General features: G+C 36.2%; 1 protein-coding gene across 2 annotated transcripts in view; it reads right to left on the bottom strand.

Annotated features, from left to right (window-relative positions):
• THOC1 (THO complex 1) overlaps nt 1–20,210 on the bottom strand; it is a 40,701-nt gene that overhangs the window by 4,086 nt on the left and 16,405 nt on the right. For both annotated transcript variants that reach the window (XM_036823214.1, XM_036823215.1), the window contains 9 exons: nt 18,452–18,525; nt 16,462–16,570; nt 15,155–15,286; nt 4,169–4,269; nt 2,856–2,922; nt 2,607–2,657; nt 2,446–2,516; nt 1,943–2,038; nt 1,121–1,186 (listed from right to left, as the gene is read on the bottom strand). In XM_036823214.1, coding sequence (XP_036679109.1) covers nt 1,121–1,186; nt 1,943–2,038; nt 2,446–2,516; nt 2,607–2,657; nt 2,856–2,922; nt 4,169–4,269; nt 15,155–15,286; nt 16,462–16,570; nt 18,452–18,525 — 767 coding nt within the window. The remainder of the gene's footprint in view (nt 1–1,120; nt 1,187–1,942; nt 2,039–2,445; nt 2,517–2,606; nt 2,658–2,855; nt 2,923–4,168; nt 4,270–15,154; nt 15,287–16,461; nt 16,571–18,451; nt 18,526–20,210) is intronic.

The raw sequence follows: 20,210 nt of genomic DNA, 5'->3' as shown, positions 1-20,210 counted from the left end.
TTCTTGCATTTGTATGTAGAAATAAAATTTGATGCAGTCAAGCAAATAAGACCCAAGAATCTTATCAGAAGACATCTTTGACTAAAACGAGAAAAATGGGCTCTCTGAAGACAGCCTATTAAATTTGTAATTTCAGTGACTATATATTTTTTTAAACATTTATCATATCTTTAAAAAAATTTTTTATACAATTTTAAAGATTATTTTCCATTTACAGTTATTACAGAATATTGGCTATATTCCCTGTGTTGTACAAAACGGCTATATTTTCTTATTGCCACAAGAAGTACTTGTTTTTTCTAATTTGCCTGGTCCTTTTTGAGAGTGCCATGTTCCTTTTAGTTGCTTCTGTCTGCTGATTCTTAGTCATGGTAGATTGTTTTCTTAAGTTTGGATGGTGAGTTTATCTTCAGACTTACCTGTAGAATCCTTGTGTGGCTTAGGTTGAAGGTGTGGTCACCCTACCCCGCCACAAGCTTTCTATCATCAGCCTGGGACTTTTTAGTTCACCCTCTTAGCTTGGGGGTCGTTCCTTTACACTGCTGGTAGTATAAATATAAACTCTAAGACTGCATGACAGCAGACCTGTGGTTATAATTTCTCAGGGAATACTTTTTTTCTTTTCGCCCATATCTCAGGTGGAAATGGACGAGCTCCTTGCTTCCTGTGCCAGTGAGCAAGTCCCTCCTCCTCCCGCCATGCCCTTCTTTTACAGATAGTGTGCACTGAGGGCCTCAGCTTTACTTGGGGGAAACTCAGTTACATATTTGTACAGCCCTTAGGCTTTACTTTCTGTCCTTTTGTGGCCGTTAAAACCCAAGTTCTCTGGTTCCCCAATGTGGGAATCACCTGCACTGCTCCCCAGCTAGAAGCAACCGCGGCATTAGTTCTTACTTTGATCTTTAGTTCCCCCTTCTTTTGTGAATCTTTATTTCTTGTGATTTCTACAATTATTTTATCAGTACTTCTAGGTGTTTTATGGAAAGCTATATTCTGCTGGGCCAAAGTCAACCACAGTAAACTTTAAAATTTCTTTTGAGCTCTGCTTATAGCTGACAAAATTCTACTCTAGTTAACATTTGAGAAAAGCAATACTTCACATGAAACATTTTAAACCTGCCTTGTCTCTGATTTACAGGCTTCCATATTATCAGGACAGAGATTCCAAAGCCTTGTTAACTCCTCACTGCAAAATAGACAGACACAAAAATAAATACATTTTTTTATGGACACCGTTCTCTTCTACCTTTAAACTATAAAAATACTTAAATAGTGGATTTTGGGGTGGTGATGAGTTTTACTCATTTTTGGTATTTAGCAAATTTTCTATATGAGCATATATTTAATGATAATGATTTTTTTTCCTTTTTTTTTTATTGGAGTAAAATTGCTTTACAATGTTGTGTTAGTTTCTGCTGTACAATGAAGTGAATCATATATGTATACCTATATCCCCTCCCTCTTGGCTCTCCCCCCGCCCCACCCCATCCCACCCATCTAGGTCGTCACAGCGCTGAGCTGAGCTCCCTTTAATGATAGTGATAACCATTACTTTTTTCTAAAAATATTCAAATGCAGTATAACGCAATGAATAGTTAACTAGAAGGTAAAAGAAATGAAAGGATTATAGTACCGTGCAACAACTAGAAGTAAGCTGGATCAATCTAACAGCAATTGTGTTGTCTGTGACATGGAAAAAATGGCAGAACCTAGAGCCATGGATTTTGGAAGCAGGAGACAAAAAATGTAAGTTTTGTCTCGTTGCATGAATCCATGATGGACCCTACAGATTGATAGGGTGTGTTTTGCTTTAGTCATCTGTGTACATACCAAACACACAAAAAACTGGAAAAACACAAAACCTTGGGAGTTCTTATAGTAATATTTTCACAATATAAAAGCCTCTGTGATAACATCCCACCTATGAGACAGGTTAACCTACTTGCCCATCAGAATTTTTTTGTTGGGTCCTTTCCCTAGGAAGTCCTCTGGAGCCGTTCTCTTCCGTACTACTCTTGTCGGCTTGGTATCTGATGTTCTGTGGTAAACAAAACATACTGGAATTTCAAATGTTTAATGTAAAAGAAAATTTAGTTATTGTTTTCTTCCTAAAAAAGCTTCATATGAAAGCTTCATTATTATTACACTCATCAGAGAGAAGACAAAAATGCCACACCAGGGGGACAAATTACAAGGAGTGGGTACACAGCATTTTTTTCCCAATAATTAATAACAGATCAGTTTGTTCTGAGAAGTTAATGACAAGAAATTTGAGATAAAAATGTCAAATAGAAGTATATCAAAGTGGTTGTAATTTTTATGGAATACAATTTACATTTTTTATATGAAATACATTTACACATATCTGTACATGATGTAAAATAATCATACCAAACTGTATTCTGAAAGCCTTTCTCATATTGCTTGAGATGAGTATATATTTACCTTTCTTTCACAAAACTTGGGCAGCCTTCATTTTTCCATGAGTTCCAGTTTTCTTCAGTGTTTAATATATGCTGGGAAAAACAAAGAAATTACATTTCCATAATGAAGACTTTGAAACTCTACTGGGTGCTAAGAAGACTATGTAAATATAGAACACATACCTCTACCATCTTTGAAAATCTTTCTCCATCAGGGGGGTTTTCAGATAGTAGCTGTGATTAGAAAGAATATACTAAGCTTTCAACAACTTTCTGCATCATAGGAGTGGTTTGTAGGCAGAGAACCAAGAAGTGTTTGTGGTCTTGTACCTGAGCTTAACTTTATCCTTATTTTCCTATTTGGGGCTGAAACAAAGAAAATTCTAAATTTTCATTTTGTTCAATCATGGGTTTGTTGCGTGATGAACTTACTTGATAAACTGATTTTGTAGTATCTTCAATCCAGAGTGATTGCTCATCAGTTAAAACATAGTTTGAACTAGGAAACAAAGCAATAAAAGCATGCTTGAGTTACAAGAATGTATGTTCAATTTTAAGGTTTATGGACTGTCTTGAAGAAGCACTGAACAAAGCAATGAACGCTCCCTAAAATAAGGAGTTCAGTGTGGGATGACAGCCTCAGAGAAAATGTTATCATACTTCTCTCCAAGATGCACATTCAAATACGTCACACTACGTTCCTTTAAAACGCATTCAAGATATGATGAATAAAACCCCCAAAACACTAGAGAAGGCTGAAGGCAGACCCAAATTGTTAATAGCTGCCATTAATTCAGCTCTCACTATGGACTAGGTGCTCTATAGTTTACAGCCATCCAACGAATACTGATAGACTGCCATGTGCCAGGATCTAAAGACTTTACATACATTATTCATTTAATTCTCAAAACAAGGACATGTGCATATATTAAACAGACTACAGAGGCTCAAGCCATAAAGCTTGAATTCAAACCCAGGTCTGCCTCCAATTTCTACTATGCTATACCAAACCTCCACAACAGATAGAAGGATAACAAATAACATTTTTGAGTGCTTGCTATGTGTTATCTTAAAATTACAAGTCTGAAAGCTGAACTGCAGCTAGTGGGTGATGAAACCAGCAGGTAGGAAGCCACATTCTTTACAACTAATACAACACTGCTCTGCAAACTTCCGATACCAGCCAGCAACAGGGAGCTCTGCTTCAGTTTGGGTGGGACAAGAGGGACTAGTCCGCCCTACAGGTGGAGGTATTCAGACTGACAGCGGAAGTCCTCATTAGGCTTTCTGAAACCCCAAAGAAACTAGAACTCCTCCGTGCTTCAAAGCTTTACTTAATTTTTTTCAGTTCTAATGTCCTAGATAGTCCCACACCTGGAGAAAGAAGTATTATTGGCTGAGTTTGCAAATCAGGTTTGGAGAAGGTCTGAGTGAGGTGAGGAATGACGGAAATCAGGAGCAAAGACCTCCACCCACCAAGACAACTGAGAACTCCCAGGATGCCAGGTGCTCAGCAAGAAAGACACTGGCAGCAGATATAGTCAATGCCTTTTCTCTAAAACAAATACCTTAGCATCTTGTTAAGCTAACAAAAGCCCCTGATTATCTAATATTGCTGCAAATGAAATGTTTGAGGGAGGTGACCCTTCCACACAAAATGAGCGCGCTACATAAAAATATACATCAGTAAGCAATCATTCTCTTTGCTGCTGTTTATAAACCATTTACTCCCCATATTAACTTACCTTTTAAATTTGACCTGCCCCTTGAGATACTGGAATAAAATGAGATACTGCAACAGGATGTGTCGACGAAAGTTACTGTCGCTCAGTTGTAAATCCATCAGCTACTCGAAAAACAAGCACACACACAAAGCACCACATTAAATTCAAGTTCTACCTAAAGGTGCAGGTGATGCTATTACAGAAATGGAAGATTTCAATTCAAAAAACACGTGCTGAGAACTCACTGCATGTGAGGCGTTACTGCACAAGCCCCAGGATAGAGTAGCAAAGCTTCATTTAGCTTTCTTAACCATTTTATGCCATGAGGTATTTATGTTGGTGGATAGCAATGTTATATCTGTGGTCCTGAGGTCAGGATAAAAGCAGAAATATAAAAAGGTAAAGTATGGCTGTCACTTTCCCACATATAAAGAAATAATGGCTAAAGAAGAGGTCCCTGTGGATAAACAATACAATACTGAGGGATGTCGCTCTTTTCTGTAGTCCTAGGAAGTGCCTGCAACTGGCTACATTCACTGTTTCCAATCCTCCCCTCAACCCGCCTCAACCAGTGGTGTTCTGGGTCACCAATCCACGGGAAGTGTTTTGCCAAGACCACCGATGACTCATCTGTTGTTAAATCCAGTGAGCACTCTCCATAGTCCTCATCCTACTCGATATGCTTGGCTTCCATGGGGTCATATTTTTCTAGTTCTCCTCCAATCTCACTGGCTACTCTTCTATCTTCTTCTTCTCTCCTTCTCTTCTCCTTCTCCCTCAAATGCTGATTTTCTTCAGGATTTGGTTTGATGCTTTCTTCTCTTTCCAATCTACACTCTCCTCTTTAATTACCACGTATAAGCTGATAACCAAACTATATACCAAATCTATACTCTCAACCTAGATCTCGCTCCTAATCTCCAGATCTGTGTGCTCAAGAAGCTACTACTTTATCTCTATTTGAATGTCCCACTGACACTTGATCAGATTTCCTGTCCAAAATAAAACACACCAATTTCCTCAACAAAGCCTGCTTTTCTCCGGTGTTGGCTAATTCACCGAGAGGCTCCACCATCCATCCATTTGCCTAAACTACTCCAGGAACACTTCCTGGAAAAAGCAGCAACCGTGAGCCACAGGAGCGAACCTAAAGTTGGAGCGAATACAAGAAAGAAACAGGAGGTACAAAGACTGAGGCAAGTAAAAGACTGGCCTGTTTGAAGACCCTGAGGCGTTCAGCTTAGAGTGAAGACAGGAACTCCTGGCTTGAAGAAATAGGTGCTGTTTATGAACTTTTCATCTACCTTGAGCTTTAAGTCCCTTATTCCACATTTATTTTTTATGTTGGGTGATAATTTTTTTTGACAGAAACAATGGATTGAAAACAGAAGTCAACAAGACATTGAATCACAGGTGGGAGGGGACTAGTTTGATCATTTAAACTAACTGCATCACACTATCCTTAAGAAAATGAGGGCCTGACAAGTTAAAATGACCCCTGCAAGGTTACACAGCTAGTTAGTAAGAGGTGGGACTATCAATTGTATTCTTTCTTCGATAATATATATTTTCTAGTCCTGCTTTTCTTCGGTTATTTTTAAAATTACACCATTTACATCATGCATTGGGTCAAATATTTCTTTGTTGTCTTTGTTTTGTGAACAAAGGGCCTTTTATTGTCCTTAGCTTTTACTACGCCTCTTAGCTCAGGCCTCAGCCTTCCTGATTATTATTCTAAACCTAAAAAGGCTCAGGCTACTCTTCTTAGTTATCCTTATGTGCCTTTCTGTCAATAAATCGTACATACAAACAATATTCCTTTCTGCACATTTGAAACTTTTCATAATATAAAAATTTAAAAGCAAAACAATGCTCTGGAAAAATTAAACTGAAGTATGAAATCTTCCATTTCTGTTACTTTAACACAAAATGCTTAAAAAATCTTTACTAAAAAACAAAATATTAAGAGCATTCTCATTAATTAAATTCTTACTAATTTGTGATTATTAACACATCAGATCAAAATATCCAATTTTCAAATTGTGGAGTATTTTTTAAAGTTCAAAAAGGTACAGTTAATACAACATTCATGTCTCACGATCCAGTTACTTATCAAATCCTAACATTTTTACTTGTTCCACATTTCTTAAAGAAATAGAATATTATCAAAACTGTTGAAGCCCCTCTATAAGCTCCCTCCACTATGGAAAGCACTACCATGTATTCGGTGTTGCTGATTCTAATGCATGTTTTACACTATTATACATATAGAGGCATCTAAATATCAAGGTATTTTGCATGTTTTCAAACTCTACACACATTATTCTGCAATAAGCCCTCTCTCATATATTATGTTTGACATTTACACAACTTGATACGTGTAGCTCTAGTTTAGGGGTTGGCAAATTTCTGTTAAGGGTCAGTAAATTATTTTAGGCTTTGTGGTCATACAGTCCTCGTCCCGACTACTTATCTCTGCTGTTGCCATGCAGAAGCAGCCACAGACGACACGTAAAGGAGTGAGCATGGCTGTGAGCCAATAAACTCATTTACAGAAATAGTAAGTAATTTGCCAACCCCCATCCTAAGTCATCCATTTTCAGTGCTTTATAGAACGCGAGGGTATAAATTTACCACCCACCCAGTCTCCTGCTTATGAACATTTAGGTCGTTTCCAAACTTTCACTTGCAAACACCTAAGTTACAATGAGTCATATATTTCCTTGTGCATATGTGTGATTCTCTAGGGCCCACATCTTAGAAGTTTTAACTTCACTCTTTATTATAAAATTACTCTGCAAAGTGGCTGTATCAATTTATACTTCAACCAGCGGTGTGTTCAAGTTCTCCTTTCCCCACACTTTTGCCAATACATTTCATTTATTGTTAGGATATTTAAGTTTGGTCAATTTGACAAATGTGAAGTGATTATCTCATTTTAATTTCTTTGGCTACTAGTGACATTTAGCATCTTTTATAAGCTCATTAGCTATTCAGGTTTCTACATCTGTAAATTACCTGTTCATACCATCTTTCCAGTTTTCCATTTGGTTGTCTTTTTGTCAACGGTATATTCAAAATACTAATCTTCCTCAGTTCTGGAGATGGTGAATATCTTTCTCCTACTTTGTGGCTTGTCTTTTCACTTTGTCTAGTCCTAGTTCTTTTTTCTTCTTTATACCTGTACTAATACTTACTGTTTTAATTATTAGAGCTTTATAGGTCTTAATATCTATATCTGATAGGGCAACTGTTCCTTCTTAGGAGGAAGAAGTTACTCTTGGCTTAGTTACTCCTGGCTTTTTGCTTTTCCATAAAAACTTTAAGATCAACTATTCAAGTTCCCTCAAAAAGCCTGTTTGGATTTGATTTAAAATACACTGAATTTATGGACACATTTGGGGAGAAGTTGCACTGGGTCTTCCTTTCTATAAATGTAGTCGTATCTCTTTATTTTTATAATTTTCTCCATGAAGATTACTCATAGGTATTAGTTTTCATTGCTGTTGTAAATAACATTTTGTAACCAGTTACTTATAGGAACACTATTGATGTTTCTTTTGTAACTTTGCTGAAGCCTCCTTAATTCAAAGTTTGTTGGTTCTCTTGGAATTTCTCTGTAGACAATTATATTGCCTTCAATTACAGACAGTTCAGTCTTTTCTCTCCAATACATATAACTCTCATTTCTGTTTTCTCTTATTGAAATGTAGGTCCTCCACTACAGCGCTGAACAGAAATATGGTTGGTAGATATCCGTGTCTTGCTCTTGAAATTACTGAGAATACTTTTGAAAGTTTGATCATTACATATGATGCTTGCTATAGGGTTTTTGTCAATCCCCTTAATCAAGTTACAGAAAATTCCCTTCTACTTCTGATTTGGTTTTGTAATGAGTATTAGACTGTATTGAAATAATTTTCTTGGCATCTGAGATGATCATAGTTTTTATTTAAAAACCATTAATCTGTTAATTTCATATTAATCTTTCTGGTATTGAATCATACAATCCTGGGATTATTAAAATATTAATAAATATTAAGTCTATTATTTAGAGACTTAAATAATAAATATTATTATAAATATTATTTAGTCTCTATTTTTTATTTAATTTATTTTATTAAATTTATTTATTTATTTTTTGGCTGCATTGGGTCTTCATTGCTGTGTGTGGGCTTCTCATTTTGGTGGCTTCTGTCTGTCGCGGAGCACAGGCTCTAGGCATGCGGGCTACAGTTGTGGCACACGGGCTCAGTAGTTGTGGCTCACAGGCTCTAGAGCGCAGGCTCAGCAGTTGTGGCGCACGGGCTTTGTTGCTCCACGGCATGTGGGATCTTCCCGGACCAGGGCTCGAACCCGTGTCCCCTGCACTGACAGGCGGATTCTCAACCACTGCGCCACCAGGGAAGCCCTAGTCTCTATTTTTTAAAAATAGCTATCGATTTAAAAAATTGATTTGTGAGTTTTTACAATATATTTTTCATCTCTATTCATAAGTGAAATTGATATATATACTTTTTTTCTTGGTCTGTCCTTATTGGGATTTTATTTAAAAGTTACATTAATCTCATATAAGGACCTGGGTTGCTTTTCCTCTATTCCTTGAAGTGCCGATAATATGTACCTAAAAAAATCTGGGCCTGATGTCATTTGAAAGGTGTCACTTTGATTACTATTCCTTTAATAGTTATATGTTTATTCAGGCTTTTAATTTCTTTGTGAATCCATTTTGGTAATTAAGTTTTTCTACAGAATTACTATTTCATTAGATTTAAAAATCAGCAGTTAGAAATATAGTCTCTTACACAGTTTACTGTCTCTGCATTTCCAATTACTCCTATTTTATTGGTACGTTTTCACTTTTTTCCTTAGTCAGGCCTGTTCTACAAGAACTTCTACAAAAATCTTTTTTATAAAATTTTTCTTTTCAAAGCCTTTGGTTTTCCTGATATGTTCTATAGTTTCTTTGTTCTATTTCATTAATTTGTGCTATTATTATTACTTACTTCTCTCTTGAGGTTTATTCCGTATCTTTTTTAGCTTCCTGAATTCTCAATTTGTCACTCTTAAATTTTTCATTAATGCATTTAAAGTGGTAATTTTTACCTCTCACTTTGTGACCTACACACGTGGCATAAAATACTTTGTCCTTCTTCAGAACTAGGCTCCAAATCCAGTCTACACTGGCAGGGTATTTTTTTTAACCCTATCTTTCGTCTTTCCTAAATGGCTGCTTGGCAGCACCGAAGAATTTACTCTTATCTTGCTTGCATAACTATGGATTGACTCACACACAGAAGGGATTCTAAAAATAATAAAGAACGATGAGTATGCTCTAAACTCTCCAGTATGTTCAATGGTATTTATGGAGCTGCCCTGTGTCAGGCCCACAGAGTACAGGAGTGTCACAATAAAGAGGGCAGCTCATGCCTCCCACCTTGCGGACCGTTTCAGGTTGATTTTATGCATGTAAAACTTTAGTAATTGTGTTTACCTTTTCAGGTGAGTGGAAGTACACCCATATGTTAAAACTGACATGAGTGTCAGCAAAAGTCTTCAAACAAACTGCAGTTTGTAAAACCCTAACGATTCATCAATGCCTTCATGCCATAGAACTGGAATTCAGCAGAGAAAGTCAAACATCAAAAGAGAATTCTGAAAAATAAACTAACCCAAGAGTTTGTATATATTTCAACTATAGTGGTTAGACACATTGCCTACAGCTCATATGACAATGAGATCTATAGTAAACAGAAGATTTGGTTTCTCTCCTTATGAAATATTAATGGTAGGCCAACTAAATTTCTGATACTTCCCCAGTGGCCACCCAAGGGCCAACACTGATGTGCTAGATAATGTTGTGTTAGATTACTTCAAAGCCTGAATCAAGTGTGTCAAATATTCTAATCACAGTTGTGAGAAGCCCAACCAGTTAACTCAGATGGATGGTGTCAAGACGTAAAGTCTAACAACTGATTTACATCAAGGTTCATCAGTGGAAAACATTGCTCCGTTCTTATTAAGAACTGCTGAGTGCTTATATGATTTTTAAAGTGTAAGGCCTTCCACCTTGGACCTATAAGAAAATGTCAGCACCACCCATTTAACAGCTTTTTGCTATAACTTTTTTTTCTCTGGGGGCACAGGGATCAATGATCTAGTTTCTACTTAAATTTCTGACAAACTCCAGGAACCTCATGGTACACTCCTGGAACTATTTGGAGGGCTGGCTCTTTCTCTGGCTGCAGACAAGGAAAACTCAAGCGGTGTTCCAGAGTTGTCCAAAAACCTCCCAGACCTGTTTAAAGGGAGTCCCATATGAAACAACTGATGTAACTAAAGGAAATTATAGGAAAGTGGTTAGCCTGCCTGTCTGTCTATAGGAGGGTCTTACTTCTGAGGTCATTGCCTAACTAGGTTGTAGTGTGTCTCATAAAAGATGAGACCTGTCTTTGCCTTCACTACATAAAGACTCAGCCTTGGCTATCTCTCAAATGGATAAAGTATGAAAAATTTAAGGCTGTACTGATAGCTTCTTTCTGCCAGGAACTTTTTTTTTTTAAGTGACTAAAAGTTCTTATTTGAGAGCTCTTCATACAATGCAGAGTCTGGGAAGAATTGTTATTTCTCTTACCTCCATGAACAAGAATGGCCTAATGACCACACTAGTGTGTGTGACTGTGGGGCAACCACTCTGCTAACTGATAGCTCTGGAGTATTCCCCCGGATCTTTTTCATTAGGTCACTGAGTCTCAACTGTAAAGGGAAGAGGAGTCGGTATTCTGAAGAACTGGGTAACCCTGAAGCTCATACCTAGTTACTGGCTGGAATTTTTTCTGTAAGAACTCAAAGATACAAAAATACATTCCTTTAACCATCATGTTAACACTCATGATACTTGGAATTTTGTTTTAAAATGTTGGTTCTACTTTTACATGCTACACAGTACTGAGGGAGAAATTCCTATAATAATACAGTGCCCTTCACACAGTATGATAAACTGGACAATTAGAGGTGAAATTCTCCCTTAAAATTTCTGAGTATGACTCTGGACTAAACTTAAGGAACTGGCAGTTCTCCACTAAAAATAATAATCCAGGGATTATTTTGCTACGTTAACAAGGGAACTATATTGTTGGAAATTAGTGTTTACAATCATACCCTAGGCATGAGTTTCTAGTGGAAACTTCCACCTTTAAGAAAGAAGGTATGATAAGTTAGAAACATATCTATTTTATCTGTAAAATCTGTGCCTACCTGAAGCTGCTATATGATCGGCCTGTCTCTAACTAGAAAGGTTATATCATCCTTTCTAAGGATGATATAAGGAAAACTCTCCTAAGAAAAAGTTTGACCACATTCATGTAAGCAAAACACAAGGGTTCTGGGTAATAACACGGCCATCAAATGAGGCTATATGCTCTATTTGAGTGATGAAAGACCTAACCTTGTAATGACAAGACCACTCTCCTAAACCTGCTCACCACTGAAACGATGGGCTATAGAATTATACTCCAAATAATTAAATGGCTTTTGATTTCACTTAGGCTAGCTCTCACTGGCAAGAAATATATCCCTGAAAAATAAAGAGTGTTTGTCATTTACCAAATCTACAACCAGAAGAAAGTTGAGAAGTAACATTAGATTGGCACATATTTAGGTGGGATGGCCTTTTCAGAAATCCTGGGATGTAAAACATCATGTAAGGTGTTATAGAAATGCTAGAAGGCTTCTTTTAGTGAAGCAGTAAAACTTATCAAATGGTGCTGTAGGTGGTGCATTACAAATATTTTCACTTGGATGCTGAGTAACAAACACTGGAAATACATAGGAAAAATATGAAGATTGCACAGGAAGGGTTCTTTTATAGGTTGAAATTTAAGATAAAGTAACTGCTTAAGAGGCAACAAATGGAAGTGAAGATGCAAAACATCACATGCCTTACATTCTTTGTTGCAATTCTCTGTGCCTTTTTTTCTTTCCCATATTGTAAAGTTTTAAGCTTCTGAAACCTGCTTTTCCCTCTATCAAAACGTTACCTAATGGAATTCCAGTGCTTAACCCTGAAAGCTCATGCTGTCTGCACTGCTGGTGAAACAAAGCTCACAGAGAGTCAGTAAGGGAGACACTATTCAGGGACCAGTTCTGATAAAGTGGTGAATGGAGATCGATACAAAAGCACTGACTTTACATTCCAATGTGGAGATGTCTCTGAAAATGTATAATCCTGCTGCTTTCTAAAATGTCCTTGGAAATGTCAACTGTCCAAAAAAAAAAAAGTCTTTTAAGATATCCAGGGTTTTGAAATAGTTGTCATGTCCTGAGAAATGTGACCTTTAACTGCTAAAAGCATACAACTCTTACTGGTTGTTGTATTTTTTTAACTGTTTTGCCCTGATAATATTACTTAAATTGATATCTCAAGCTTTCTGAAAGGTATATATCTTTGGGAAGCTTCTTTGTTAAGTTAGAGGAGGCTTTGGAATTTTCTTCCCTTTCTACATACGGTAAAATAAAATTTTGAATTCTTTATTCAACCAAAGAGTTTTATATGTCTGTTCATTTAAATGAATAAATATACCTGGATTTTAAAAAAATCCAATGTGCTAATCTCTCTTATTAGGTAAATTAAATCAGTTTATACAGTCATTACTGATATATTTGGACTTACCTACCCTTCTCTCTTGTTTTCCTCCCTTCCTGCCATCTGTTGGATTTATAAAGTAGTCTATGTTCCTTCTTGTCCCCTTTGTAACCCCTTGCCATTTGAGAGCTACAGGCTGTTTTTCCTTTGGTGGTTTCCCTTTTAATATAATAATGTCTGAAGTTATTCAGCATTCCTTTTCTCCTCCTGAGGATTACAAGGACTGTAGCATATGCTTAAATTACTCACTAAACATCTGTTTTCCCCTCCCTGATTCTTATTGTTATCTAGTTTACATACTACATTAAAATTTTTTTAAAAATCAGTTATTATGACTTTTTTGTTTTTAGTCAATAGTAAACTGAAATATTTTTCAATTTCTGTGCTCACAATTGCTTTCTGTATTCCACTCCTTTCTTATGGATTCACTTTCCTTCTGCCTGAAGATCATCCTTTAGTAGTTTTTCACAATGATGGTCTTAGAGTGGTATGCTTTCCTGGTCTTAGAATGAAAATGTCTTTATTTCATCTACAGTCTTGAGTGCATTTAGCTGGGCATGAAATTCTGGACTGATAGTTTTTTCTCAGAAATATTTCTCCCCTGTTTTCTGGTATCTATTATTGATAACTGTTAGAAATCTGTTCCTTTCCAGTATATTTGTGTTTTTTTCCTCCCCTCTTTGGTGGCTTTTAAGGTTTTCTCTCTATACCTGCAGTTACAGCATAATGTACTGAAGTATGGATTCATCTTTCTTTATCCTGCTTGGTAGTTGTAGCACACTTTTAATCTGAGAACTTGGGACTTCCTTCAGTCCTTTAGTTTCTCCAATATTCTCTCCATTTTGTTCTTTGGCAATCCTACTTAGATATATGCTAGCATTTCTCAGTCTATCTTCCATGGCTCTTAACTGCTTTCAGGTTAACAAAAAAATCTGTCTCTGTGCTGTGTTCTGGGAGAACTTCTCATCATTAGTACTCTTGTCATCTATGTCCAAACTATAGTTTAATTCTATGTGCTGTGCTTTGGTTTCAATGATCATATTTTTTCATTTTCAAGAATCCCAATTAGTTGTCATATTAAACTACTATTTCATTTCAACTGAAATGTTTCAGTTTCACAATTTCTTACTCTCCATGGATGCTGTACTATCAATTATCTCTTTGATTATCCAAAACATATATATTTTAAAGTCTTGGTTAGGCTATGTATCTAAAATAAACAAACATATATCCCAATAGTTGATTTTGTTGGTGATCTTTCTTAGCACTGGATTTCAGAATTTTAATTTATCAGAGAGTTTTGAATGGAAGGCTTTTGTTTTGGGATTGTTGCTTATTTCTTCTTCTTTATCTCTGTGTATACCTTTTCCTATCTAGTAGTTTTGCACTTTCTTTTACCAGGTCCATGGGCCCAAGTCTGGAAAACAGTCTCATGATGACTTTTTGGAACAGCTGTTTCATGAGTATACTGGGGATATCTCATATCTGGTCATAGAGCAAGCAGAGGACACAAAGTTGTGCCTTTGTTATCCCTAGACCCACAACTTCCTATGAAACCACAGCCTTTGGCAGAAGACTGGTAATATCTACCTTAGCTTCTTTTCAAAAGTGGGTTAAGTTCTACCCCAGTCTCTGGCTTCAAGCAGTGAATATGGCTCTGGCTCCTGGTCCCACATGGATCTGGTCTCACCTGTAGCCAAGCTCCTGGTTGCCACCACCTGCTTGGAATATACAGTCAGCAGGCCCAAGGCTTCATTTTCACTTATTACTTGGCAGTTCTGGTCTATGAAGATATTTATCTTGTCTCTGGAAGCCCAGCTTTGTCTTTTTGGTTTTCTCTTTTTATATTTTACCTGTCATTGCTATGTGTTTGGAGCAAAGGGAGTGAATCGAAACACAAACTCAATGTGCCATCTTGACTAGAAACTTACATAATGCCTTAGCATTGTATTTGAACAAAATTTACTTATTACTTATTAAACTGTGTAAATAAGATTAACAGGGAATTTTAAAACCCCTTATTTGTACCTAAATGGCAAACTAATTACAAAATATTTTCACAAATGCAAATGAAATCCTAACTTGAGGTTCAGAATATATGTACTTGAAAGTAACTAAAATGTATTTAATCCAAAGTAAATCTACAAAACAGACAATGCAGAACAACTTTTCACCTTTGAAATTAAATTAGTCTTACTTCTACAAGAAGAAATAGGACTCTCAAACTAACATTTATCAATTTTAACCAAAAATAAAGTAAGAAACTTTTCTACTGTATTTAACTTAAAAGGATATCAGCTAAATAGAGAAAACAAAAATAAAAACATTTCTTACTATGCTTAGTGAAAAAGAAAGATTTATACCTTTTCACTTGTTAAAAACTTTGCAAAATATACATGCTCTCCTCCTGTTTTCAATTCTTCCATCTTTTTCCTTGAGGCCTGAGTATCATCTAATTTATAACTCTTAAAAACAGCTAGAACTTCTTCAGAATACTGCAAAGTAAAAATATCAATTAGTTTTATTTGGCATTGTTGCCCAATCATTTGTTTAGTGCTTTTCTTTATCAAAATAATGTACAATTTATTCCCAGTTAACCGTATATGCATCCTTAAGGCACACTAAACAAGAAAAATTATGACAGCAAAATGAGGGTAAAACTATTTTTTGTGAGATATCATGGTTATTGTAAAAGTAGGAATAAACTCTCTACTTCTGGAAAAATGTGATTTCTTATGCAGTTTGTGTAAGGGGCAAACAGAGAAAGGAATGCTTTGAGAGTATACAGAAATTTACCAGTAAAAGTAGCTGTTTAATCAGCAGTGAAACTCTCAAGCATTTCTTGTGCTAAACACTGTGACCAAATAAAAAAATGATGTCAAAGCCTATCCAGTTGAGGAACAATTCCAGATGATTTCTCACTTACCACTTAATCTGAATTTGGATAGTTATGGGGGAAAAAAAGATACTGCATATAAAATAAAAACTTTAAAAAGTAACACAGAAAACACACCATGCTACTTTTAAGAGCTACCTATTAACTTTAGATTTTGATTACAACAAAAAGGACAAACTGACCTTTAAGGAGCCAAGAAAAAGAAATAGAGAATTCTTATAAGAAAGAGGTTAGTAAACTTTTCCTGTAAACAGTCAGATAGTAAATATTTTAGACTATATGGCTCAAATGGTCTCAATCACAATTACTCAAGTCAGCCATTATAGCACAAAAACAACCACAAATAACACGTAAATGATTGGTGTCGCCGTGTGACAAAATTAACTTTGTCTGCAAAAGTAGGCAGTAGGCTGGATGTGGTCCAAAGCCATAGTATGCAGAGTCCTATTCTTAGAGGATAGCTGAAATAATTTTGTGCAAAGGCAGGATGTATTCTGCAAAAGTTCATCAATTCATGTTGACAATACTATGTAAAAACAAAAAAAACCAAGGCTGTAATTACTAAATTTTAAATCCTCAAGTCATTTATAAACTACTCTCAGAATCAACTGTTTATATATTAATTTACAATTTAGCTTCTATATTATGAAATAGGTATAAAAACATAAGAGGTAGAGCTATATAGTGAAAAGTATGCTGGACAAGAGTCAAGTTCTGACTCTGCCATTAGCTATAAAATATTGGGCTTTTGGTAGTCTGTAATTGGCAACTCACCTTGAGAAAAGTTTTCCATGAAATTTTCTCATAGCATTGCACAGGGTTCCTAAAGTAATCCTGAAGTGACCAAAATTTTCGGTACAGGTTGTAATCAATTGGAATGGAGCTGATAAAATAAATGTTACATTAAATAAATCATTTAAGTTCTTTTAGAAATATCTAAATGCTTTAACTTTTCTTGAGTCACAAATCCTCTGAAAAAGCTAATGAATGCCATGGCCTCTTTCCCCAGAAAAGTACACAAATTCATAAATATTTATATAAACGTCTATAAATAATTTCAGGGAGTTCATAGACCCCTATTCCCTCTTTATCTTCAGTGGTGGAACCCCTGAATTGTGGCTGGATACATTCAGAATTTAAGGCTCTCTTTCCCAACCTCTCCTGCACTAGGTGTGGCCATGTGATTAAATTCTGGCCAGTCAGTGGGGAGCGGAAGTCATATGTCTTATATGGGCCATGTTTTACCATTTTCCCTTTTCCCTTTTTGCTGGCTAGAATGCAGATATGATGATGAACCATCCTGGACTATATGAAAAAGAGCAAATACCAAGGCATGGTGGAACAAGAAGTTAGAAGGAACATGGGTCCCTAGACAATCTCCCTGAAGAGTGCTACTGCATCAGCCCTGAACACCTGTCTTCAGACTTTTACATGAGAAAGAAATCAATTTCTATGTTGTTTAAGCTAATGTTAATTTGACTCTAATGGTAAAAGCCCTAGGCATTATATCCTAACCAACACACTAAGACCTAGTATGAAACAAACACATTAGGTACATATGAACTTAGTATTACAAAAATGGCATTACTAATTCAATTTCTAATTCGGCTATGTTACAAATCTTCAGTGTCAATACATATTTTTTTTTAAACATCTTTATTGGAGTATAATTGCTTTACAGTGTTGTGTTAGTTTCTGCTGTATAACAAAGTGAATCAGCTATATGCATACGTATATCCCCATATCCCCTTCCTCTTGCGTCTCCCTCCCACCCTCCTTATCCCACCCCTCTAGGTAGTCGCAAAGCACCAAGCTGATCTCCCTGTGCCATGCAGCTGCTTCCCACTAGCTATCTATTTTACATTTGGTAGTGTATATGTCAGTGTTACTCACTCACTTCGTCCCAGCTTACCCTTCCCCCTCCCCATGTCCTCAAGTCCATTCTCTATGTCTGTGTCTTTATTCCTGTCTTGCCCCTAGGTTCATCAGAACCATTTTTTTTTAGATTCCATATATATGTGTTAGCATACGGGTCAAGACATATTTTAATTTTTAATTTTACAAGCAATCATTACACTACAAAATGCTTCAATTTTTAATTTTAAAACAGACATTTCAGAGTTTATATTAGCAAAATCCTCTATACTACTAAAAACAGCCAATAAAGTCTTTTAAGTAGTAACCATATATCAAAAATGCTTGAGGTATCAACTGTTTCATACCCTCAAATGTCCACAAAAATTTTCAACATCACCTCTGTGAAATTAATTTTGTCTGTAAACCCTACTGTACACTATCTTACTCCATTCTTTCCAAATAAACCTTAACAAGTTGAACCTATGGATTACAGTTAGCATCTGTGCTAAGCTTCATGCCCAAATATTCCAAGTAAGACTGTAATTTTATATGGGAAACAGGAAGTAGGTTTAGTGATCCACACAGCACCATGATCTCAAAATGAAACGGAAGGGAGAAGGGAAGGAGTGCGTAGGTCGCCTGTGGTTGGCTTTTCAAACATTATGAATATATATAAGGTAGGTTACACCTAAAAAACGGACTGCCTGCACACAATTTAGAAACCAACTGATACAGCCCATTAGTGATTTTGGAGTTGTAATTTTAAGTGATATACATTAAAGTTACAAACAAAAGAAATCCATAAGCATGATCTCCTTCCTCCCTGTCTACATTCTCACCTTAGTACCTGATAAGTCATAAGGTATTACCTTTGTAAATCAAGAAATCTGAACTTCTAAACACTCACCAAGTTGTTGGAGCTTCATCATCCCCCATTTCACCTTCCTCCACATCCATTCCTTCTTCTCTGTCCTCCATGTGCTAAATTAAAAAAATGTACATCCTGTCATGAAGCAGTTGTCAGGCAGAGGAGAATCCTATATGACAGGGATCCGAGAACTCAAGAGCAGTATGACAATAATATAAGATAGTCATGAAGACATGGTGCAGGGACCTCCCTGGTGGTCCAGTGGGTAAGACTCTGCGCTCCTAATGCAGAAGGCCTGGGTTCGATCCCTGGTCAGGAAACTAGATCCCACATGCATGCCACAACTAAGAGTCTGCATGCTACAACTAAGATCCCACGTGCCGCAACTAAGGACAGTTGCAGCCAAAATAAATAAATAAATATTAAATAAACAAATAAATATTAAATATTTATATAAATAAATAATAAAAGAATATAAATACCTATTCATTAAAAACAACAACAACAACAAAAAACATAGTGCAAAGTTTTAAACCAGTACTTTTCCAAACACAGTCAGTACATTCTCTCTGGGAATAGAGAATCTATGGCAAAATATGATTTGGAAACATAGTATACAATGACGTGTTGGAAAAGTGAGAAGATCATTAGTACACTAAGGATTCCAAGAACCACAGTAAATAACTCAAAGTGATTTAAGTAGTTTTTGTCCCCAACTTTAATTTGACCTTGAAAATCTTCCCCTACCTGTACACATAACACTTATTATCTGGGAACACTTTAGGATATGCTGGGTGTACAGCTCCATATTGAAAAAAAATTTTTTAATGATTAATTTTTATTGGAGTATAGTTGCTTTACGATGCTGTGTTAGTTTCTACTGTAAAGCAAAATGAATCAGCTATACGTATACATATATCCCCTCGTTTTTGGATTTCCTCCCCTTTTAGGTTATCACAGAGCATTGAATAGACTTCGCTGTGCTATACAGTAGGTTCTCATTAGTTATCTATTTTATACATAGTATCAATAGTGTATATATGTCAATCCCAATCTTCCAATTCATCCCACCCCCCCACTTTAAAATAACAAGTTTACATAGAATAGTCCAAGAAATACCTAAAAGATACATAAACGGGAAAGGCAGATTTTGAAAAATCTTAAAGTCAATATCATTTCCAAATTGACAATGATTACAATTTAAGGGATAAATTAAGTAAAGTACTCTAATTAATTTACAGTGAAATATTAGTTACATCTAATTAATAATTTTTTAAACTTTATAACTTGCTCCTAAATGAAGAGCAGGTGCTGAATGTCCAAAAATTTGCCAGCTCTGGACTGTTTTCTGGACACATCAAAAATAATCTTTAGGGGGCATCCCTGGTGGCGCAGTGATTAAGAATTCGCCTGCCACTGCAGGGGGACACGGGTTCGAGCCTTGGCCTGGGAAGATCCCACATGCTGCGGAGAAACTTAAGCCCGTGAGCCACAACTACTGAGCCTGAGCGCCTAGAGCCCATGCTCTGCAACAAGAGAAGCCACCGCACCGCAACGAAGAGTGGCCCCGGCTCGCCGCATCTAGAGAAAGCCCGTGCACAGCAACGAAGACCCAACGCACCAATAAATAAATAGATAGATAGATAGATAAATAAATAAATAATCTTTAAAAATAAAGTTGATCTTGCTGATGTACTTTCGAAAAAATCAGTGGGCAAATGATGGATTATTTAACAAATGGTTCTGAGATAACTGGCTCACAATTTAGAACAAATTAAATTATAACTCAACTTACTCC

The sequence above is a fragment of the Balaenoptera musculus genome, chromosome 14 (assembly GCF_009873245.2).
Source record: "Balaenoptera musculus isolate JJ_BM4_2016_0621 chromosome 14, mBalMus1.pri.v3, whole genome shotgun sequence".
NCBI lineage: Eukaryota > Metazoa > Chordata > Mammalia > Artiodactyla > Balaenopteridae > Balaenoptera > Balaenoptera musculus.
The sequence above is the reverse complement of the archived record's forward strand: the minus strand, read 5'-3'. Positions and strand labels throughout refer to the sequence as shown.